We start from the raw sequence: 25,396 nt of genomic DNA on the forward strand, positions 1-25,396 counted from the left end.
TTAATGGCAGTATGTGAAGGTGCCATCAGACAGTGGTAGCAGCAACGTGGCCACCATTGGTTTCTCTGGCATAGTTTTGGCTATGAATCAAGTTATGCAGCCGTGGTTTGTTCTGCCCGTTTTCTGAGCCTGTTCTCCATGCTTTCTGGCAGTTCTGTGAGTCACAGTATTATTAAGAATTTCCTGTTTCTGATTGCAACTAGGAAAATTTGAATCTTCCTCACTAGCCAGAATGAGCTAGTGAGAGGAAAAAAAATGAGAGGAAAAAGTAAGTCTTTTGCTAACATGCATTCTTTATATACTTTAACAAAGAAGCTTTATTGAGTATGTCTGATGTTGTGTTTTATGAATACATATTCATAGTCCTAACCAAAAAATGTTAGTTACTAAGGAATATAAGACAAGTACATAAAAAAATGCAATCTATAAGATGAAATAAAATTAAATGCTATGTTGGGAACTGTCATTTAGAAAGTCTTTCTGAAGCAGTCAGGACTGTCTATAGCCAATTTCTGAGGGATAGGTAGGAAATGGCATTTTAGGTACAGGAACCATAAAGAACAGGAACAAGGCACAGGACAGGGGCCGACCTGAATGAAAAGTAGGTAACTGTCCTGAAATCCATGGGAAGGGAATTTGAATGCTTAAGAGAGAATATATTGTTTAGGCCCTGTCCTCCAATCAGAAATAAGGATATTCTCTATTTCCCCAAATAGGGAATTCCCACATATATCTTTATTTATTTAAAAGTTTTCAATAACAGAAAAAGGGGGGGGGGCTAAGGGCAGTAAATAATCAAACCTGAAAATAATTAAAAAATATATAACAACATGCATTCACTTGTCTACCAGTTTTGGAATTTAGGGCTTTTTTTTTTTTTTTTTTGTAGTTGTTTGTTTTTAACAATAAGCAGTGAGCAGTTAAATAATAACAGCTTTAGGCTGGCAGTGCAAGGACCGAAAGTTATTTCTGGGTGGCGATTTCCAGTCTGGCTAGACGTCCTTTTCTCTTGGTAACATTCTTGCTCATTAACTTCAGGAGTAAAGATCCATCTGAAAGTGGCTGAAAATAGTTTTGAAAGCTCAGCTTTCCTGGTTTGACAGTGAAATGACCGCACAGGCCAGTCACTGGGTCAAAAATCAATTACAAAACAGGAAGTTTTCAGGTCTTTTATTTGTGCATTAGCTCGAAAATCACAATTCCGAAGAAAGACAGCCACTAAATATGGGAAATACAGTCTTGGCTGGTTTCTCTCCGCCGGCTGGCGCGGTTGCCTTGCAGCCCTGCTGTGGATCCCGCGAAGTGGACGGCTCCCTCCACGGCTTCTTTCCAGACCCCGCCACCACGGAAAGCCTCGCTCGGGGACCCCGGCGCCGGGGTCTGCCCGAGGACGCCCACCGCCTACCTTCGAGTCTCCCCCTTCCTCCAGGGGACAGTTGTGCCTTTCCCACCCCAGCCGGAGCCCGAGAGCCCCGCTCCTGCGCTGTCACCGGCCCCAGGCCGGCGGGTGATGCGCCCTTCCCGGGCCCGCCGCGCGCCCCGGCAGTTCCGCGTCTGCGCAGCCGGCGAGGGGCTGGAGCGGGGCCGGCCGGGGAGGCGCAGGACGCGCGGGAGCCAATGGGCGCGCGCGGGGGAGCCGGGCTGGCGGCGGCGGCCGGGCCGGCGCGCACTCTCGGGATGGAGGGCGAGCGCCAGACGTCGCGGGGGTGCTCCTCGGACCTCTCGGCCGGCGGCGCCGACGGGGAGAGCCCGGGGGCCGGCGCCCCCTGCCCGGGTAACGGCTCCTCGGCGCTGCTGCAGGCGAAGGTGCTGGATCTGGACGAGGACGAGGACGACCTGGAGGTGTTCAGCAAGGTGAGGCGGCGGCGGCGCGTCCCGGGAAAGTTCCGAGGCAACTCCGGAGTTGCTGCCGTCGCCCCTCGGCTGCCTCGGGTGCGCCCTCCGGGTCTGGGCGGCGGCCGGGCTCGGAGCTGGCGCCGGGACGGGTGAGGTCTCCGGGTGGCCGGACCCCACCGGCCGCTCACACCGCGCCCCTGGCTGCGTTGCGGCGGGGCCCCGAATCCCGGGCGCTCCCTCCTTCGCAGCTCAACCTTCAGCTCGGCGGGCCCGAGGCTTGGTGAACTCTGCAAAGTTCTTGATTTCTTCCCCCTTCTCCTTTTATGTCACGTACATCTGTTGGCGACAGTGCCCGAATGCCGGAGCCGAGGGGCCTGAAACCGCCCCCCCCCCCCCCAATCCGGTACCAGCCTCTTTTCAGGCGAGGACAGACCTGAACTCTAGGAGAGGCATCCGCCAAGTTTAGAGGAAATATTCTTGATTTAGTGTTGTTGGCTGTGGCTTTGAGACTTGGGTGACACCCAGGGTGAGTCTCAGGTACTGTGGGAATAGGTATGAGGAAATCCCCCTGCAGGAGGAGGTCAGGTGTCCCCTAGAAGCACCTCAGCTGTGCAGCTCAGGATTTTTCTGCGGGTCAGCCGCTGCCGCCTGACCCCCAGGCAGCCACTTTCGATTTTCCCCTCCCCCAGGAAATCTAGGACCAAAGGCCTTTCCTGGCTTGTTTTATAGTTGGAGGGAAATAAACTTGTTTGGGTTAGTGGTAGACTTTTCGTGCGCATATACGAGCGGTTGTAATTTCTTTAAGGTTTTAGAAAAGCTGCAGGGCAGTTGAATGTCACTCCAGCTTCTCAAGTGGCTGCTCATAAAAGACTTCGGATCAGAACATTGTATTAATTATTAAGAAGCCCATGCAGTCGTTCAGTGTTACCTTGAGATGTTAAGTAACCCTACCTACTTTACCAGTGCCTTTATTCTGGGAGAGCACCCCAAGTTAGGTGAACAAACATTCTCTGACTTGAAAGAGGACTATGGAAGCCTCATTTTTACTTAGGGCTAAATGGAATGATAGACCGAGGTGTATTCCAGATATTCAGACAGGATAGCACCGTTTTATCCTCTTGGAGTTTCCATTTATTTAAATTATAAAACAGTGGAATAATTTTATGTGTAATTGTAAAAGTTAAAAAACCTGCCTATTTATAATCCACATGTACTTTATGTTTCGATCAAGGACATTTGGCCAGTTGATTGATGATTTACTTTACTTTCTTCTTTGCATTGACTTTTAAGTGGATGAACATTAATCTGTGGTTATGTTTTGTGAAAGGTCCCACATGGAGGACAGGTGCTGGGAGTGGCAACTGTGTATCAGAGTCATCTAAGATTGTTTTAAATTTTTCAAGTGGTTTCTCTTTCTTGAGATTCTTGGTGTCCCACTGCCTTGTAAGAAGCACTGTTTCTTTTCTTTTCTTTTCCCCTTCCCTTTCCCCCTTCCCTTCCCTTCCCCTTCCCCCTTCCCTCTCCTCTTTCTTTCTTTCTTGTTTTTTTCACACAGAGTCTCACTCTGTTGCCCTGGGTAGAGTGTCATGGTGTCATAGCTCACAGCAATCTCAAACTCCTGGGCTTGAGCAATCCTCTTATCTCAGCCTCATGAGTAGCTGGGAATAGAGGTCTGCACCACCACACCCAGCTAGTTTTCCTGTTTTTAGTAGAGATGAAATCTCCCTCTTGTCAGGCTGGTCTCCAAATCTGAGCTCAAAGACCCTCCCACCTCAGCCTTCCAGAAGGCCAGGATTATAGGTGTGAGCCACTGTCCCTGGCCAAGACATTAATGAGGCCCTCTTGTCAGGGAGGGATCAAAGTGAAGCTAATGAAATGCAAGCTTCAGAGCTGTTTATTTGCTGAAGGCTGTGGTAGTTCTGGGGGTTGCTGGAGTTGTAGTTGTTCTAGGTGGGAAAGAAATGTTAGGTTGCATCCAAGAAGCATCTCTAGGTAAGCATTTCTGGTAAGTTGCCTAACGCTCTCTCAGAATAGGGAATCTTCATAAACTCCAATCATTTATTGAGATTTTTTTTCTCATTCTAAGTAAAAATTTGTTTCTACCCAATTTTATATTTGTAGTTTTGTATTCTTCCTTAGAAGGGACCTTCCAAACCCTGTAAGCTTCAGTCCACACCCCTGGCTGCACCCTGCTTGTTAGTGTTAACTATGTGTGTTGGGCACTTAGAACAAGTGAAGAACCACTTCTGTAGAAACAGGCCACATAGATTAAGATAAAAATTTCATATTGATTAAAATTCAAAAAGAATACAGTGGAATCTCCATAGTTAACCACCTCCCCACACTGACCACCCCCTTAAGTAGAGCCTGTTTTCATAGGCTGGACATGCACCACATGTCCTTATAGGTATAGTAGGCCTAGTTCCTGAATTGACCACTTGCATACATTGGAAAGTTTGTTACTCTTCCTTGGATGTTCAACTTTTAGAGGCTGTGCTGTATTTGGAAAATTTTAAAATTTGCCATCTACTTACATTTCAGTAACTAATTAAAGAATGTCTCCTCTATGTGGCCTGTCTTTCCTACCACTGCCCCTCTACCCCCAGCCTGCTCCTCTGTAGAACTCTATGTCTAGCTAGAATGGCATCTAACAATTATTATTATTATTTAGAGACAGAGTCTTATTTTGTCGCCCTTGGTAGAGTGTAGTGACGTCACAGCTCACACCAGCCTCCAGCTCCTGGACCTAGGTGATTCTCTTGCTTCAGCCTCCCAAGTAGCTGGGACTACAGGCACCTGCCACAATACCCAGCTATTTTTTTGTTGCAGTTTGCCTGGGGCTGGGTTTGAACCCTCCACCCTTGGTATATGGGGCCAGCGCCCTACCCACTGAGCCACAGGTGCCACCCGGCATCTAACAGTTATTTATGAAGCTGAGTATTATTCCCCCTTTGAGATTGGTACTTTGAGATTGGCTACTTTGATATTCAGTTTACATTCACATTTGTGGTCTCCTTATTCCCTTTAATTATTTGTGAATATATATCTGGTATCACTCTCCAGAGACTTTTAAAAAAGTACAAACTTCAACTTATCAATATTATTCCATTTTCCCCACAATGTATTATAAGTACATAGCAAATACATTTTTTTTTTTATAGAAGATGCTATGCTGAGTATTCTTTGAAAAAAAAAAAAGATACGTAAGATCAGTTCTTGGTATCACAGTGTAGTAGTCTGAGTGTATAGGTGGGAAGATGGGACAGACACTCTAAATAGTAATATAAATCAAGAGGGATGGAAACTACAGCAAAGCATTTTCTGAGATTTTTAAATGATCCAGTGAGGAGAAAATGCTGCCATATCTGAAGAAACTATATTGAATTCAGAGAGTATTTATTTAAAAGGACAAGTATGATGCACATCTATAATACCAGCTACTCAGAAGGCTGAGGTAGGAGGTTTACTTGAGGTTAGGAGTTCAAGGTGACAGTGAGCTATGGATGCCACTGCATTCCAGCCTGGGCAACACAAAGAGACAAGAACAAAAACAAGTATATAAATGTTAGAAGATAGGAGAATATAACCAATGATGCAAAACCAATACAATTTTTAAAAAGAGAAAAGATACTGCTGGTAACATTAATGTAAGAATTGTTTTAGAATTAGGCCAAAATGAGATGAGGCTTCCAAAAAGATTAAGTGGAGGAAAAGGGCCATTGTCTTTAAATTGAAAAGAAACATTTCTTTGTCTGGGAGGAATAATATACAAATTGGCTTTATTTTTGTTAAACATCACATTGTATAGAAAAAAGCAGCACTTGGCACAGCATAGGTGACTAGATCACAGTGAAGAACGGAGATGCTTACCTGGTACTCAGTAAGTGGTGGCTCTTATTATTGGCCTCTTTAAAGGTATTCAGGACTGTAAAGTGACACTTTCATCATCAAGGATAATCAGGGATCTTACAGATGTAATCATCCTAATCACCACTTGTCCTGGTTGAGAAGTCATGGAATGCAGAAATAGTGTCTCTAAACTCAAGATGGGTAAACATTCTTTTTTAAAAAAGGAAAAAAAGAAATTCTGAAAGGTACTGAACAGTAGGCTTAATTTTAAGCTCCAGCAAAGCCATAAAGTGAATCATTTAGTATTTTGTTTATGAAGACTTTGAAAAGAAAGAAGTAATTCAATAGAAGCGAACGTGTTTTATGAGACTAATAAAAAACTTAAGATTTTTTTTATGGTAAATCAGAAATAAAACAAATGGTTATTTGAGCAAGGCTTTTGAAAGAATCACTCATTCTTTTTTGCAGAAAAGTTCATTTTCAAAAAACTAATAGGTTCGAGTTGAGATATCCAGAGTACATACCTACAGATATTTTTTTCTTTGTCAATATGGAAATTCAACTAGTCATGGAGGAACATAATTGTACTATTCAACTATTTTATAAAATATAATAGAAGAGGTGATTTTGCAAGCCTGCTTGTGTTTTACATTTTTTCCTTTGGGCTGTCTCTATTTCTATTGTGGTTCCATATTAGTCATTGCCCTGATACAAATCAGAATTCTTTCTCACATTTAAATGAGAGATTAATGCAGGAACTATTTATAGAATTATGGGCTGTGAAGAGACAAACAAGGGATACTGAGGCACTTAGAGATTTGTAGTAGTAAAAAGCCATTAGCACCTGTTGCTATAAAGGGACAAGGAATGGAAATAGTATGTTGAAGCCCCGTCAGAGCTTGAGTTATGGAGAAGGGGCCACTTCTGCATATTTACAGAGAGATGCAGCTACTGGCAGGAATGTGGCACCTGAGCAGGGAGGGCGTAAGGAGTATGTTCCTGGAGCTTCTCTCCTCCTGACCTTGGCTCACCTGCTGGTGCTCTTCTCTGGGGAGCTGCTAGTGTGATGTCATCTATAGGTGCCAGCAGGCTGGAGTGCAGAGACTAGATGGGTGGTGGCTGAGAATGAAAAGAAAAAAAATGACCTGTGTAGTACCAAAATGTGGAGAGTAATTTTGCATAAAGATGGTCACTTCAGCGTTTCCTAAGACATGACCAGCCACCCATCCCATCACTAGATGGAATCTATGCTTCTTTCCTTAATATGGGTGAGACTATGTCTGCTTTGACCAGTGGGGTATGGCAGAAGTGATGCTGTACATCTTCCTAGGCTAGATTATGAAAGGGAGTATAAGTTCTACTTTGTCCAGGAGGACACTATGCTTTTTAGGGCACCGTATAAGAAATGCAACCTAAGATCTCCATGCTGTGACAAAGCCCAGGTTACGATGAGACCACATGTCAGTGCATCCCCAGCAAAGTCCCAGCCACTGTCCAGCACTGAGTGTCAGGCTTTGGAGTGAAGATGTCTATATAAGTTCCATCTGCAGCATCCAGGTGACTTTGGCCATCAAATCTTTTCAGTTGAGGCCTCACATGGGAAGGAGAAGAGACAAGCCAATTCCACTGTGTGCTGCCTCAATTCTTAGCCAGTGAGCTTAATAAACTATAACACGAAGTTTTCAGATGGTTTGTTACATGCATGCATAGCTGTATCTATATCTAATAGTCTGTATAATATAATCTGCTTTCCAAATCTTTTGATGAGTTAGAACACTAGGTTCAGGAACAGATGATGAGTTTTAATCGGGATATATGTTAAGTCCCAAAGAAAGCAGTATTAATCCTTGTAAATAAAAATACCACCAAGACATAAGCTTCTAAGAGTAGAGACTTTGTAGCTCAATTGCCTGCATTCAAAATCTTAGCTGCTCTGCTTACTAGCTTTGTTTCCTTGGGCAAGTTACTTTTCCTTAGTGCCTCCGAATTTTCATCTGTGAAATGAGATTATAAATGACTTACTATTTATGTTCCACTTTCTCTAAGGCCTACAAGCCAGATCTTGGCTTGATGGGTCTTAGCATTTTGATGATTTAATTTTTTTTAAAGAAAAACCAATAAAACAAAATAGGGCTGACCTAGGACTGTTTACATTTCTTCAGCAAAAAATTCCACTCTCTGCCATTATAGCCCTCTTTCCTGTTAAGTATTCTTTTATATTCCTCCCAAGGAGGGAAAGTGTAGATAAGTGAAGTAGGAAGAAGATGAAAAATCCTCAAGTTTTGCTTTTGAGTTACTGAGTATGAGCAACAAAATAAAAACAAGTAAGGACATTTCAGAATAAGTTTGGAGAGAGCTTGTGTGGGACTGTTTTCTGTGCAGACCTTCCCAGTGGTTTTCAGTGACTGAAAAGTCCATATACACAAAGACACGACCGTAAATCTAAATAAACACCATATTGCCAAGGCAATATCGAGGATTAATTGTATTGTAATCTCAACTGTCTGTGCCACTTCTGAAGATTCATTCCACCCTCTGTATTTTAAAAGTAGAGTTGATAGTCTGTGTCAGAAAATGGCAAAGGAATATTACTTCATCTTTGGATGCTGGCACCTTGCCATCGTTCTTTGGAATGCTCTTTTGAGATGAAGCCTGAGATCTCGTCTAGGCTTTGCAGAAAGTGGGTTTGGATGTAGTAGCACTCACTGTCTTCCATTGGTGCAGGAAGTAGCACCAGTATTGTCAGACGTTTGCCACCCATGAAGGAGGGTTCATGAGGAGATTGCACCGATGATATATTCTGGTAGCCGTGGCTTGTGAAGAAAGAGTGGGGAAGAGCAAAACGTCCTTTAGGTTGAAAATACTTAGGTTTACTTTTCTAACAACCCTTTATGAAAAGTTGTTATGATCTAGGTATATTAAAACTTTATGGATTTTTTGAGTAGGACTACTGACTCAAAAATATATGAAGTTTCAAGTCACTTAAAGAATTTTCCAATTGAAGTTTCCAGCATAAAAGCGATTATCCAGCAAAATCATGGAATCTGTCACTTTTTAGCAGAAGCCGATGACTAACTGTCCCTGAGGAGAGGAGGGTGTGACAGCTGAACTATCTTTTCCACTATTAAAGAGGCTGTTACAGTGGAATTTTAACTTACTAAATTTAACTGTAAGAGCAGTGGAAAGTCTTTTTTTTTTTTTTTTTTTTTTTTTGTAGAGACAGAGTCTCACTGTACCGCCCTTGGGTAGAGTGCCGTGGCGTCACACTGCTCACAGCAACCTCTAACTCTTGGGCTTACGCGATTCTCCTGCCTCAGCCTCCCGAGCAGCTGGGACTACAGGCGCCCGCCACAGCGCCCGGCTATTTTTTTGTTGCAGTTTGGCCGGGGCTGGGCCTGAACCCGCCACCCTCGGCATATGGGGCCGGCGCCCTACTCACTGAGCCACAGGCGCCGCCCCGAGCAGTGGAAAGTCTTAATTAGATGACCCTACTCATCCCTTTTATTTAATTCCCATAATGAACTATGTTCTACTGTTCTTCATTTCTTATATTACTCTTCCCAAAGCTGTTACCTTTTCCATTTAATTTTCTGCTAATGATGTAGCACTTCTTGAGGTGTCCTTCTCTTTATATTATACCTCCCATTCACTCTTCCTGTTTGCTTACATATCTGAAGAGTCCCCATCAGTTTTACCTTTTTGGTAACTCTAGGATTAGTGCCTTCTTTCAGTTTCCTCTGCTATAATCAGAGTAGTTATGTGGTTACTTCTGAGAACCATTAAAATAGCCTCAAAGGCCCTCATTCTCCTAAACTTCCCCCGCTGGTCTGTGCTGTGCTGCCAGCAAGTCAGTTTCCAGGGTACGCAGCTCTGATCATATTGCTGCCTTTCCTCATTCAGGGCTCTTGGTGCTGGGGCTCTCTGCCTCGTTTTCTTACCACCCTCTCTCCTCTACAGGCTTCCTACTCAGAGGATGATCCATGATTCTACTGATTTCCTGGAAGCTGGTCAGAAATACAATTTCTGAGCTCTCTCCAAACTCAATGAGTCAGAATTTGTATTTTAACCCATTTTGGGTGAATGATTTTTTTTAAAGCAAATTAACTGAGTTGCACAACCATCACTGTAAGCCAGTGTTAGAACATTTTCATTTCACAAATCAGATCCCGTTATGCCTGTTTACAGTTAATCCCCATTTTCTTTTCAGCCATAGACACCACTGATCTGTATACTGTCTGTATAGATTTGCCTCCTCAGATTAACTCATGTAAATCAAATCATGTTTTTGTTTTTGTTTTTTTTTTTTCACGTCTGGTTCCTTTCATTTAGTATAGCACTTTAGAGGTTCCTTTTTATTGTAATTTTATCTCATAGTTGGTTTTTTGATACAGAAATTTTTAAACTAAAAAGCACCTTAATCATTTAAAATTGAAATATTAATAAGACAAAGTCTGTTGAGAATTAATATGAAAGCCTTGCTATGTTCAACTACAACAAAATGGCAAATTCTTAATACATAAATCTTCAAAATTGGAAAAGCAAATCCCTAATTTGTTGTCCTGTACTGACTTGGAGAAAGTCAGGTAGGTGTGTCTGTCTTTAATCTAACGGAACAGGGAGCGGCATCTTCCTCAGTGTTCACTGGGGTATGTGGCAGTGCGAACAACCTCAAGATCTCAGTGGCTATACTATAGATATAATATTATATCTTATAATAAATATTTCTTTCTTGCTCATGTACCTGTAAGCTGTGGCTGAGCTGTTACCCTTTTCTAGGCGTTGACTCTGCTTCACAGGTTTTCTTCATATGGTGGTCAAGACTGAAGGAGGGACCCCTAACTGGCCATGTCATTCCTATGACAGAGGGAAAGGAATACATTTTCTGCCAGAATACATGCCATTGTCCAAAGAAAGTCACTGGTCAAATCCAGCAGAGTGAGGAACTATTTTCCCTCCATAAAGAGATACGAACAGTCACCTGCCAGTTGGCCAAGAGGTATAATCCTCTCACAGGAAGAAGAGGAATCATTGGGAACAATCACACCACCTCTGACAATGGTTTTGTAGCAGTTACAGGCTGATGGTATGTTGGACCTTTTTGAATTAAAAGAAACCAAACTTTTAGAGTGTTACGTACAAAAAAGAAAGTTTTCCCTTTGGTAAGAAATTATCACAAGTGTGATTGAGATAAATGGAACTGCAGTAGGTACAATTAATAGCCTCCAACTGGCCAGTGCTCCTGAGGAGTCTGAATAAGGGCAGGTAGCTGCTTAACAATCTCCCATTGCGCAACACGTGTCATACTTTTGGATTCTCAGGTGCAGCGTTCATTTATCATGGAGTTCTGCCCTCTATTTTTGAAAGACCCATAAAATAAAGATGCGAATTCTTAAAATTTGGGCATAGTAAATGTTAAAATAAGCCTTGTTGGTTATTCTTTCATCTCAGCCTGTGTGCCAGCCATTTGTCTCTTTTATGGTCCTTGGACAATTCTAAGTCCTTTCTGCCTTGGGGCTCGTTTCGTCCACCAACTGTCATCTGGACCAGTGAGCCAGATTGGAATCTAGACTGGAATCTCTCTCAGTGTTTTACGAAATTGGGTCCTTCACATGTTATCTCCTTAAAGCGGCCTTCCAGGACAGTTCTCTCAAGCATCTTCCTGCTCCCTGTGATCCCTTTCTCCAGCAGCCAGTTCCACTTTCTTTGCAATTTATTCCCTTGTTTATCAACACTTCTTTTTATTTGGAATTATCTCATCTATCTGTGCATTTATTCGTTTGTTGCCTATACCCTCTCCCTCCTGCAAACTAAAAATATATGCTTCGTGGGAGCAGGAGCCTTGCCAGTCACTGGTCTCGGCCACTGGTGTATCTCCAGTCCAGTGCCTGCCATGTGGCTGACTTTTAATGAACTTTGTTAAATGAAATGAAGTGACTACACTAGGTACTTTTCATGTGCATATGGGTGGGGATCATTGAGTCTCGGTTTTATAGAGTAAGAGGGGGCTACATATATGTATAGCTGCTTAGCTGAATGGAAAAATCTTCCAGGGATATGGAGGAGGCGCCATGGAGATAGAATTTGGGAGATTGGGCACTCTTAATTTGAAATAATTAGAACATAAAACATGTTTATTCTTGAGAGTGACACCAAAAGTTTGGTATTGTTCCTTAAATGCTATAATATGAGCATAATTTCCTTTCTGAGTGAGTCATTACATGTAATATCTGCCAAGTAATTTAGAATTACTAGAGTATAAGAATATTTGTACATTTGTTTTAATCATCTGCTAGTTTTTCTTACCGATGCATTTTCAGAAATGCTCTGTAAATTTGTCGGTAGGGCTGGCTGTGTTGGCCACTCACCCTTTCTCTGGACTGGTTTCAGTTTGCTGAAGGCCTTTTCAACTATGCTTGGTAAGTGCACAGTCAGGTGGCTGTGCTCCCTAGAAACCATTTCTGATTACATTACTGAGTTCTGTTTGCAACGTTATCTGTCCATAGGCTATATATTAAACATCTTCAGAAGTTTTGGCTGGAGTAGTTATTTTTCCTGGCTTGCTCTGTTTCTGATTAGTCATCGCTGAACCCACAATCTCATAGCTGGCTGACACTGCGGTTTGGTGTGTGTATCCAGAACCCCAGAGTTATTTCCAGGCCGTTTCCTTTGACCTTTCATCATTTGTGGATTTAGCATCACAGCTTTAAGTATCTTTGATGCACAGTAAAATGGCATTTTGCCGAGGTACACAAGTGAGCTGCACCTGGGTTGGGTGACATGCTTAGTGGGGGAGGCTCACTTACCTTTCAGCCTCACCCTGGCGGTTCTGTACTTCTTGATTATGTGTTCAGTAGTCTCCACTGAGGTGATTAAAGACACTGATTTGTGAGTGTGTGTGTCGGAATGTTAAAACAAAAAAAAGTCCTTAATAGAAATGCAAGTATTAAGAATCTGGAACTTACCTTCAGCGTATCTGCCAATCATCAAGAGGACTTTATTTCTAAGTTTCATGAGAAAAGTGTGAAAAGAAAATTAATGGATACTTTTTAGTAATCAAGACTATATACTTATCTTACTTGAATGTACCTGTTTAAAACTTAAATGACTTTTTTGTAGAATGTTTCATGCATAGGACAGAATATTCACATATATAAAAATCTGTATATTTTATTTTATTTTTTACAGTTTTTGGCTGGGGCTGGGTTTGAACTCACCACCTCTGGCAAATGTGGCCGACGCCCTACTCCTTTGAGCCACAGGCACAGCCCCAAATCTGCGTGTTTTATACTATACATATATGCTAATATGTTATATAGTTGTCTATTTTAAATTGCATATGAACTTTGTGGCCACCCTGTATAGCTACTTACATCTAGGTTACTACAAAACTTTTGAGACAGACTGTGTTACAGTCGGTTATTTCACTTCCAAGATACACAGTCAACATCGTCCTTTCTGATTCAGTCTTTCGAGTTTCACCTTTCTCAATTTATATCAGTGTTGCTGGTAGGACTTCATTTGTTCTGTCTGTGCAAATTTTATATTTCTTGATTTTTGTGTATCTTGAAATTTTCATAATGATCCATTGCAGTTAAAACAGAGGCAAATAGCCCATGGGCAAGATCTCATCAGCCTCATCTTTTAGAAACTAATTTATTTTTTATTCTCTCTATATTTTTATTTCAATAGATTTGGAGGGAGCAAGTGGTTTTTTGGTATTTGATGAATTGTACTGTTCTAGTGATAAAGTGAGGTCTCTTATTGTACCTGAACAATAGTATACATTGTCCCGATCGGTAATTTTTAAAAATTTCTAGCCCCATTTTTATTTTATTTTCAAATGACCTAGATTACATGTGTTTTAATTGTAACCACTTTCTTGCTGACACTGTTTATTTTATATGTGTTCCTTCTAAAATGGTATTTAGTGGCTTACACAAAATGACTGTATGGACTTACACTTCTGTAGATTGGACATCAGACAAGGCTGACAGGTAGTTTTGATACCTAACCTTCTTCTCCCCTGCTCACTTCCGAGTCTCTACAGTCCATTATACTATTCTGTGTGACGGTGTATACCATTGCTTAGCTCCCACTGGTGAGCACATGTGGTATTTGTTTCTCCACTCCTGAAACGCTTCACTTAGGATTATGGCTTCTAGTTCCATCTCAGTTGCTGTGAATGATATTATTTTATTTTATTTTTTTTATGGCTGAATAGTATTGCATGGTGTTTATGTGTGTTCATGTGTTTGTGTGTGACATTTTCTTTATACAGTTATCAGTTGATGGATGCTTACGTTAATTTTATATATTTTCAGTTGTGAAAATAAACACATACAATAAACACATGAGTACACGCATGTTTTTGATGTAACGACTTCCTTTGGGTAGATTCCTCATGGTAAGATTATTGGATTGAATGGTAGGTTAACTTCTAGTTCTTTGAGGAATCTCCACACCGTTTAGCACAGTGGTTGTACTATCTCCACCGAAGTGTGTAAGGATTCCCTTTTTACTGCATACGCACGACTGGCTTCATTTTTGTAAATAAAATTTTATTAGAACACAGCTACATCGTTCATGTATTGTCTATGGCTATTTTCACACTCCAGTGGTTCAGTAGAAAAGTTGTGACAGAGGTCAGATGGCCCATAAAACCCCAACTATTCACGATCTTATTCTTTATGGAAAAAGTTTGCAGACTCCTGTAATAGGATGATTAAACTTTGCATCCAAGTACTACCCTTCAGCTTAAGAAATAAAACATCCAAAACTCTTGATACCCTTACATGCTCTTCTCAAGATTCTCTCTCTTTCTCCTGTTTAAAAAACACTTATTAGTCTGAATTTTGTGTTCATCATTTGTTTGGTTTTTATACAAGTTTATATAGTATATGTATCTTGAAGTAATATATTTTTAAAGATTTATGTATTTGGGGACCTTGTACGTTTTAGGACTTTTAAAAATAATATCATTCTGTATGAATTCTTCTGTGTTTTGCTCTTTTCTCCTAACACTGGGTTGAGGTTTATCCATACTTTTTCGCTTTAGTTGGTTTTCATCACAGTTTGTTTATTGATCTGTTTCTGTTTTTTCTGAATTTCCAATAGTGCTGTCTTGAATGTACTTGTGCACACGTAGCTCTTACATACTGCAGAGCTACATGTTGACCAAATACGTTTATTTATTCTTGCTTTAGATGTCTATTTAACTGACAATTTAATGAGAAACTAAAAAATAAAATGAATTCATTGATCACTTCCAGGGATCCATGTCACATTTTGATGTAAGATTAACTTAGTGGCTATTGAGAGGTCCTTTAATTAATAGCAGTTAAGAGTCTGAACATGTGATTTAACCTATTTCCTCATCTAAAAACAAGGGGGAAAAGAGCACGTACTAATAATATTTCTATCTGGTTAAAAAGAGGAAAAAATATATTCTGCAGGATTGTGGTAAAATTTACATAACATAATTCCTGTAAAGCCTCCAAGCTGATATTTCATATATCACTTTTATTATCTCTTTTTCATCCTTCATGATCCGAGGGGAGGTATGACCTTTCAAAACGTCGCAAGTCAGAAAACTGAAACTCAGAAAAAATAATCTCATTTGAACAAATTCACAAAGCTGGGATATGTCTAAACTTGGATTAGGTTTAGCACTCCCTGACAACAGAAACTTTTTCACTTTTTTGCCAGAAGGAAATTATGTCAAAATTATTTGAAAAATTTCCATGGTCACATGGTATAGCTCTATGGTACCCTGAACCTGAGAAAGTTCAAGTACATTCAAGGCACTACTGTTAGATAATAGAAACCACTAGAAACGGAAGAATGGACAAATACATTGTGGAAATGCATACAGGGTGTATATACTGCGTACCAGTGGAAATGATGTCAAGCAAGTTGACAGTGTAGTATCCCCTTTATAGAACACGACAGGGGCCAGTTTCCCCCTCACATTTTTTAACAGTGTTCCCCAGAAAGCCTTTCTCGTTTATTATTATAAACGGGCAGATTGGAAGGATTTGTAAACCAAAACACAGCTGGTAAGCCTAAATTTAGGCCTGTCAGGGTGAGTGTCCCTCTTAACAACATGGTCTCTCCAACGCCTTGCACTTTACGTTGCTTCTTTACCAGATGTCTCTGGTGTGTGTGTTTTATGAATCAGCAAATTTTATTTGCACGGCCTTTTCATGCCAGGGTTCTGATTAATCACACTTCTCACATTGATTTTTTTTTCTTGAAAAAAGAAAATAGCAGTTCGTGCACAGATGGTAGGTGTGATTTGGCGTTATCAGAGTAATTCATGTCCTGAGACATTCCCGAGTAATATTCCGGTGAGGAACCCTGATGGAGGCCGCCTCTTAGAGAGGTCATGCCTCGTGCTTTTAACCTACTTCTTCTTTTGGTGTTCATTTTCCAAGCCCTCAGATATTGACAGACCATCATTTACTTTAAATTTTAGCTATGCATTTTGCTTGTTTTAGTAGTAGAACTTTGGAACCATCACATAGCACTGAAGGAGGGAGGCAAAAACCATTCCCAGAAAAGTTCCTAGGTTCAGTTATTTACCTGTTAAAAAAAATGAATGGGGCAAGGACGAAGTATTTTCATCATGATTGTGTACAACTTTAGATGCAGAAATGGTGTATTGTTGTTCTAGGGTTGCTGTAACAAAAGAACCACTGACTAGGTGTCTTAAACAACAGATGTATGGACTCCCCATTGTATGGAACCGTCTATGTGTGGACTCCCCCTTCTGTAGGCTGGCAGTCTGCAATCAGGCTGTCAGCAGGCTGGCTTACTTTCTTTTTTTTTTTTGAGTTTCTTTTTTTTTTTTCTTTTATGATGAACAGTAATGAGATTAACCTTACAATTTTTGGTATTGAATGTTGAGCATAGTAACACCACCTTCCACACTTACTCCTTTTTATTTCTTATTATGTTATTCTCTATAAGTTTTCCTTCGATGTGGCTCATAGTCATCCTCATACATAGGTAAAATTTTACCCAGCTAGCTAAAGACTGGAGGACTAGTCAAGAACTGGAACTATTTAGATTTACAGTTTTTTGTAGTCTAACCCAACTTCATTTTTATCTTTTTCTTTATCTTCAACTATTATCTTCTTTGAAATGTTTTCTTACTCATTCCAGAACACTTGTGGCATTTTCCGGATCTTGACATACTATATAAATATACATATGAAGCTTGTGGTAATATATAGATGCACACAACAGCCTCCACATCAATGTTACTGCTTTTCCTTCGCTGTCAAGTGGGGGTGAGCGGTGAGAAGAATCCAGTGTCACCACTATGGGCTGAGATGTAGTCTGCGATGGGAGATACTGTATCTATTCAAGTCACCGGGACCCCAGGAGTTGTGGAATGTGCTGTGGTTCAGTGTAAAGAAGGCGGGATGGCTGGAACAACAAACTCTGTACTTTTTCTTGTCTCATGCTTTGATTTGTCAATCAAACCATGCTCACATGTGTCTCCTTTCAGAGCAAAGATGCAGACTCCTCTAGGCTGAAGTTACGTGTCATGCACGTTGGTGCCCCATCATTCTCTAATGCTCTGGAGCACTGCTTTAGTTTGCCACTGTTGCCATAACAAAATCCAGCAGACTGGGTGGCTTAAATGACAAATTTGTTTTCTCACAATTCTAGAGACTGGAAGTTCAAGATCAAGGTAATGGCATATTTTCTTTATTCCTGAGGTCTCTCTCCTTGGCTTGCAAATGGCGGCTTTCCTCTGTATCCTCACATGGCCTTTCCACTCTGCACAGGTGTTCCAGGCTGGCTTACTTTCTTCTGAGGGCCCTGAGGGGAGTCTCTGTTTCAGGCCTCACAACCTGTCTTATGGAAGCCTATCTTCTGCCTGTTTCTTCCCTCTTCCTCTGTGTATGTATCTGTGTCTAAATTTCCCTCATCCTCTTTTAAAATAAAGATACTAGCCATATTGGATTAGGGCCTATCCTAATGACCTTCATCAGTTTTAACTTAACTGTATCTACAGGGACCCTCTCTCCAAATAAGATCACATTCTGAAGTACCTGGAGGTTTGGTCTTCAATATATACATGGGGGGGGAACCACAATTTAACCCATGTTTATAATAAGCCAAGAGTACTATTCCATCTGTTCGAGTAAAGTTACTTAAATGTTTTCCATTACAGTGGATGTGTTGTTTTGGCGTAAGGACCAAAGACAGTGAATTCTTGCAACATATTGGTCATTCTTCCCTATTACACACATTCAAATCTCAGCCTGAAGCCATCTGAAGATTTTCTTGGTTTTGTGTGTGTGTTCACTAAACCAGCTATAAGAGAGGTATTAAATGTTTTTAGGAAGCAGAGATTTGTCTACTTCCCAATGATTTTTATTCTGCTCTAATCTTTTGAAGAAGGAATAAAAGGACGTAATTGTGTTGTTCCAATGACCTTAGGGTAATGGGAATATATCCAAAGGATGAAAGAGAGGATGTGTGTGTGTGTGTGTGTGTGTGTGTGTGTGTGTGTGTGTGTAAAATAGAGAGAAAGAGAGAGAGAGAGAGAGAGAGAGAGATATGAGATATTCTTGTGGAGGTGAAACCTTTGTTGGGAGAGAGCAAATTTCAAAGATCCATTTCTCCTGAAAAGCATCAACCACAAAAGGTTAAATGGAGTTCTTTTTTAGTTAATTGCTTTTTGGATCTTCTCAAACACTTATTTTCTTCAGTTATTCACATCCAAATGTAAATCTCTTAAGTATTGTCAGTATATTTTCTTTCCTTTTTATTTTTTTTTTTTTGAAGTGAATATAAAAACACTTTGGATAGTCAGTTTTATTGAGCATTTAAGAACGCTTTTGAGTGATTCATAGTAATTTAAATCCTTCTGCTGAAATCTTGGATGTTGCTAAATTCTAGTCTGTAATTTTCTTCCTTCACTGGAGATTGAAACATATTTTTATGACACCACACTGTACTCATTGGAATTGTGAGCCTTTGTAAATGCATGCAGATCTTTCCCGGTCTACAAAAGGATACATTGTGAGCAGAAGAAATAGAATGCTAAATTATGTACTAGGTAAAAGAAGTGGGCTGTGGTAAGTTAGGGGGGTAAGCCCACAGAATACCAGAGCACATGGCTGTACGCAGTGTCAGTGAAATTTAAAGTACGTTTGCTCACCAAATTAAAATTCGTCAGCTTTCAAACTACTATTTATATGAAATAGTTTTTAGCGAGATTTTTGTACATGCTGATTACACATTTTTTTAGAAACTCTAAATTCTGTTTTTAATGGCTGCTTAGTGTATTTCATTGTGTTAGCATCTCCTAATTTATTTCATCAATCCCATTTTTAGTGGATTCTGGATGTACTTCCTATTTAAGCAACTTTCATGAGTTAAGAGAAGTAATCAAATGTAACCTAAGAGAAATAATCAAAATAATTCAAAATTCTTTGAATTTACCACCATGGTTTTTACTCTCTCTGAACAGATCATGTGTAAAGTTGACTAATAATTTTAACATGTTTTCTGGTTACAAAATATATGTTTACTTTAGATTGTTTGAAAAATTCAGAAAGTCACCTAGAAAAAAATATCAAACTCAGTAGCAATACCAACATCTGGAGCAGCTTCTGTTAACATTTTGGATTTGTATATTAAAAAAAAAAAAAGCCCAGAACTGCTAAGTTTTCTCTCTCTTTTCCCCCCTCACCCCCTACCATGCACACACATTAGAATCTGGTTTTACATGAATTTTATAACCTGCCACTTTTTCTTAACATAATGTGAAATCTTTTTAAGTTACCATATATTTTCTAAACCTTTTTAAGTTATTATATATTTTTCTGAAGCATCACTTTTAATCATTTTATTGTATTCCCTCCCTCATGTGGTTAGAATTTATTGTATCCTATCATGGGGATATAAAATGATTTATTTCACTAAGCTGTTTTGCAAGACATTTGTTGCTTCTACATTTTTATGTGTCTGCTTATTTGTCAGACACGACTGAAATTTGTCTTCTCCTTCTTGTTCCAAAGCATGGCTTCTAAACACAGGAAAAGATTTGCTTTCCTTTCACACAACTTTTTGTGATCATAATAGGCTGAACCTTCTTAATCATTTTTTTTTTATTTTCAAATATAACATTTATTCAGAAAGCAGCCTAAATCCTCAACTTCTATGTTGTTTTGTGTTTGTGAATATTAAGTACAATAGTGCTAATTAATGGAATGTGTAGTATACCGATTCCTTTATTTTTAATTCTTTATTAAATCATAGCTGTGCACAGTGGTGCATTTATGGGGTACAGTGTGCTGATTTGATATCTTAATACTATTCTTTTTTTTTTTTTTTCTTAATACTATTCTTATTCTTGTCTCTTCCCGTATTGTGTCCTACGGTAGGTAATATCTCGTCTAGTTGCATTGAAGGATTACTTAAATCCTGCATTATGGTTTATGTAGCTAAACTTTTTGTGGGAAGAGCCTTTAGAGCAGTGCTCTAGGTGTTATTGATGCTTCAAAAGCATTTTTATTGATTTGGTTGGAGGGAAAAGCAAGTCCGTATTATGATTTCATCCTTTCTCCCCACTCATAGTGTCATAGAAAGTACCTATTTTTAAAAATCTCAGAATTTATTACATTTTACTATATTAATGCATTGGGAGCTGGGAGAGATTTTGGAGATCATCAAGTTCAACTCCTTGATTTAATCTAGAAAGGCTGAATTAATGATTGAAGGTTACTTGAAGCCATTTTTGGTCTTTTTTATAATGACTTTTTCTTTCCACTGAGGATTAGCCAACTTTGTTGCTAAGTTAAAATGGGATTTGTTGCAGATTTAATGTTCAAATATGTCAGTCAGTTAGCTTTAAAAAACAGATAAAGCATAATTCTAACATCCATATCTCTACTTTGGGGGAAAAATGTATCTAAAAGAGAATATATAGAGTTGGTGAACAAGTTTTCATTACTATCGAAGAAATAGCTCTGATGTTCTATTGATAAGTGTTAGTTTTTTCTTCACATGTGGGTGAAATGAAGCATAATGTGTATTTACATTTACTGTATAATACACTTTTTTCATTTTCAAAATTTTTATTTACAAAAATAGCATGTAACCCTCCTTTACACATTTTTTTTTTTTTAATTTAGACAAAACAAAAGTATTGAAGATGACTGAGCAGATGGCCCGTGTGACGAGTGAGACTAGGGCATAGGCAGCATTCAAGTATGGCTGGAATTGAGAACGAGGCTGCCTTGGCCAGTGTGGTCAGATCAGACCTGCAGAAATATCTGGCATGGTTAAGGATGGATTACGTCCAGGGGGAGCGGGCCAAAAGGTTAATATATTCAGGATAATGAAGCTAGGCATTCACTGCTGCAGAAAGGAGTTATAACTATAGGGAGATGGAAGGACAGAATAAGCCATGTTATGTCTTCGAATTTCACATCTTTTGAGACATAGATCTTGATCTGAATTTATGTGTGTGTGTGTATTATATATATATTTTCTAGCCCTCATATTGTGGTTTGTATACACCAGTCTCTTCTAAACGAAACCAGAACTTCTTGGAGAAATGTCTGAATCCAAAGCTGGGTAGGAAAAGAACAAAATAAATCTGAAACATTTTATTCCAGAAAGTAAAGTACTCAAAGAATAGTAAAGACATATTAATGAAGACACAGGTACCAGCTTTCAGAGGCTCCCACCAGTTAAGTTTGGGGTTGTTTATATGTCACAATTAATTATGATGCTAATGATTGTATCTGTAGAGTAAAATAGGAATCTTCAGACTCTATATTCATGTAAGTAGTCTTCATCCTCATCAGTGAGAAGCCTATTGATAACATCAAAATTGAAAAATAAGAAAAGCTATATATAATATTGTATTAAGGAATGTAAAGGGCAAAAAAAGCTTAGAAAGTTTTATATTTCCAGGGTGGCACCTGTGGCTCAAGTGGGTGGGGCACCGGCCCTGGATACCAAGGGTGGCGGGCTCAAACCTGGCCCCAAGCCAAATGGCAACAAAATAGCCCGGGCATTGTGGTACGTGCCTGTAGTCCCAGCTATTTGGCAGACTGAAGCAAGAGAATCACCTAAGCCCAAGAGCTGGAGGTTGCACAGCACTGAAGGCACAGCACTCTACTGACTCCTGTCTCTAAAAAAAAAGGAAGTTCTGTATTTCCTTTGAGGATCGTGAACTGGTAATGACAATATGGAGCAGGGGGTGATACTTTTTGAATTTCAGTTTGTTTTGCTTTATTTAAGCCTTATAGAACGATTTGACTTTTTAAGACTTAAACACATTTTTTATTTCAAAATAGTTTCAAACTTCAAGAAAATTTGCAAAGAACCAAGATACCCTGCCTGTTAGTACTTCACAACTTTTGTTTTAATTTCTCTCTTACTGAGATTAAGCTGGAAACACTAGGACCCATTATTCCTAAATAGATCTGTGTGTGTTTTCTGAAAACCAGAACACACTCTGCCCACAGTGCCAATACAGGCATTGAAATCAGGAAATTATCATTGACACAACGCTGCGTGCCACAGTCTAATCCACAGATCTGTTGAATCTCTCTATTCCAATAATAATTGTTGAGAGAGAGAGAGAGAGAGAGAGAGAGAGAGAGAGAAACGGCTCTTCCCTTCTGGTACAGAAAACTGAACTGCTCTTCCCTTCTGTTTTACCTCTTTGATCCCCTTCAATCTGGAGCCACTTCCATCTTTCCTTTTCCAGCATGATATTGACTTTTATGAATTATTTTATAGGCAACGTTCCCATCTTCTCAAACACATACACATGTTTCTTTCTCTCTCATTATCTTAATGTACTTACATCACCATTTTAAAATAAGTCCAGGACTAAGATAATTTGTTTTTATTCACACACAAGCCATGTAGTAAACTTTGATTGCCTTTTCATTCTTGTACAGCTTTTGTTTTCCTGAGCATTCATCGTCCTGTCATTCTGTCTCTCTTTTTCTCCCTCCTTTGCCCTCTCTCTTGCTTTTTCACCCCTTCTTAACTTTCTTGTGCCAATTATAATTCATCTACAAATCTAATATCTGAGAACATGCTCCTCTCACGTATAAATACATCCGGTACTCCATCAGTTTTCTTTTCTTTCTTCCTTCCTTTATACTTGTCTTTGTTTACTTCCTTTTCCCTTCATTTCCTTCCTTTTTTTCATTGTCATTCTTTCTTATTCCCTCTTTTGATGACTTCCTTTTTTCGTTTTCTTTCCCTCCATTCCTCTTCCTTTCTCCCTCTTTTCTTATTCTTTCTCTCTGTTATTTTCCCTGCCTCTCTGGAGATGTATCTTCCTGGTCCAGTTTGTGTAAGCTGTTCTCTAGGTTTGCTGCAACGCCGTTAACCTGGAACATTCTTTTACTATCATTCAGTGAATTCTTTTTACTTTTATCTTCTGTTAGATCTCTTATTTTTAGAGTCTATTTGGTATATACCCTTATTTTGAAGAAGAAGCTTCCAAAGTACAGGTGCCTGTTAAGTTACTTTTTGGAATTTTTTATGTCTGAAATGGTTTTATTCTATGTATATACTTGAATGGCAATTTTCCTGGATATATATAATTCCAGGTATAAAATACTTTTCTCTCAAAATTTGAAGATATTTGTTTATTGTTTTTTAGTTTCCAGTGTTACCATTGAGAAATCTGATGTAATTCTTATTTCTAAGATTTACTTTATTTTACCTGTATATATTCTCTCTGGAAGCTTTCAGGAAATTAAAAATTTTCTATTATCATTCAAGGTCATGGTGATGGTTGCTTGTAGGACAGCTACCTACCTACAGTCCCTTGTTCATTTTAGGGAGACTTGACAGACCCTGTCAACCTGGAAACACTTTAGTTCAAGGACATTTTCATTTTCTGTTCTTGAATCCCTTCATTTAGACACTTTCTGTCTTGATCCTTTAGTTTTTAAAAATCTTTTCTGCTTCCATTTCTGTCTCTCGTTCTGTTGGTCCCATGTAGTGGGATAGTTCTCCAGTCTTGACTTGCAGACCTACTGAGTTTTTGCCTTGCTATATAATATTTTAATCTTCGTGAGTCTCTTATTTTGTTGGTGGTGTTATTGTTCTCTGAATGTTCTTTTTTATACCACGTTTTCATTCATGGATTTAATTTCTTCTATTATCTTTTAGATCATTTCATAGCCAGTTTCTTTGTGCCTTTTCTTTTACATCAGAGACTTTCCTCATGCTTGGATGTTTGGTAGTTCCTGTACCAAGTAATAAAATACTGAGGAGATACTTTGCAGGCACAACAGGGGTTTTGATGCATAGTGATTATGCAGAGAGCTGGCTAATTCATTAGGGGACTGTAACGCTCAGTTTTCTCTAGAATGATCCACAAAGAGAGGAAACTCCTAACCTCCGTGGGCATGGTGGTATGAATCTTTGTGTCTTCCCAGAATTTGTGTGTTGACATGGTAACTCTTTCTGGGATTAGTGTTTCACACCTTTAGTCCCAGCAACTTGGGAGGCTGAGGCAGGAAGATCTCTTGAGCCCAGGAGTTTAAGGCTATGGTACATTCCAGCTTGGGTGATAGAAGGATAACAGTGTCTTTAAATCCTAATATTAATACTAAAACTAATACTAACAATAAAGGAAAAGAAGAAAGAAAGAAAAAAGAAAACAAGAATTGCAAACGACCAAGGTGATGGTAAATGGGCGTGGAGCCTTTCCCCAGTCTTCCTTTCCCATCCCTCATCCCCCTTCTCCCTTCCTTTTCCTCTCCCTCCCTTTCCCTTTCCTTCTTTTTCTTTTTTTCTTCCCTCCCATTATTCCTCTCTCCCTCCTTCCTCTCTCTTCTCCCCTCTCCTCCCCTTCCCTCCTCCCCTCTCTCCTCCTATTCCCTTCCTTTCTTTCCCTTTCTGCAGGATCTAGTACAGTGGCTTGATCAGAGTTCACTGTAGTTTTTAACTCCTTGGCCCAAGTGATGCTCCACAGTCTCAGATTCCCAAGTAGCTGGACTACAAGGGTGCATCACTATGCCTGGCTAACTTTTAAAAATTTTTTGTTGGGGTCTCGCTGTTACTCAAGCTGGTCGTGAACGCCTAGCCTCAAGGGCTAGACCCCCTCTAGTCCCACAGGTTCCAGGTGCCTTCAATTCTAGAACTTTTTTTGGGATTCCACCTCATAAATATGCTTGCCTCCTTCTAGTTTTCCATTTCTTCTGGGTTCCTTTACGGCTTTCTCTGCACTGCTCTTCTAGTTTCCACTTGACAATCAGATTTTCAGTGTCCAGAAAGTATTTGGCACATTTTGTTTGCTGTACTGTTCCTTCTTTTTATTCTAGTCTTAGTCTGTGTATGCTGCTATAACAAAACACCTGGGACTGGGTAATTTATGAATAAAAGAAATTTATTTCTCGTGGTTCTGGAGGCTCAGAAGTTCAAGATAAGGCTTTAGGAGGTTTGGTATCTCTTGAGGGCTTCTCCCTGCTTCCGAGATGGCAGAAGGCAGCAGGACAAGGCGGCTGGCTTGTTCCCCTGGACACTGGCACAAGCTTACTAGTCCCATTCATGAGGGCTCCGCTCTTAGGATGTGGTCACCTCCTTAACACTTTTGGGTTGGGGATTATAATTCAAAATGAATTTTGGAGGGAACACACACTTTCGAACCAGAGCCATCTTTGAGGGCTTTTGCTTTCTGTTTGCAAGCTTCTTTGCTTGCTGGCAT

At 39.7% G+C, this 25,396-nt stretch overlaps 1 protein-coding gene across 4 annotated transcripts in view; it reads left to right on the plus strand.

Moving 5' to 3' along the window:
• Nucleotides 1-1,566: 1,566 nt before the first annotated feature.
• SNX7 (sorting nexin 7) overlaps nt 1,567-25,396 on the plus strand; it is a 94,171-nt gene continuing 70,341 nt past the window's right edge. For 2 of the 4 annotated variants that reach the window (XM_053592313.1, XM_053592316.1), the window contains exon 1: nt 1,574-1,854. In XM_053592313.1, coding sequence (XP_053448288.1) covers nt 1,618-1,854 — 237 coding nt within the window. In that variant the 5' untranslated portion in view covers nt 1,574-1,617. Of the gene's footprint in view, nt 1,855-25,396 lie in introns of all 4 variants that reach the window. The other 2 variants (XM_053592314.1, XM_053592312.1) reach the window with 2 other exon arrangements.

The sequence above is a fragment of the Nycticebus coucang genome, chromosome 5 (genome assembly GCF_027406575.1).
Source record: "Nycticebus coucang isolate mNycCou1 chromosome 5, mNycCou1.pri, whole genome shotgun sequence".
NCBI lineage: Eukaryota > Metazoa > Chordata > Mammalia > Primates > Lorisidae > Nycticebus > Nycticebus coucang.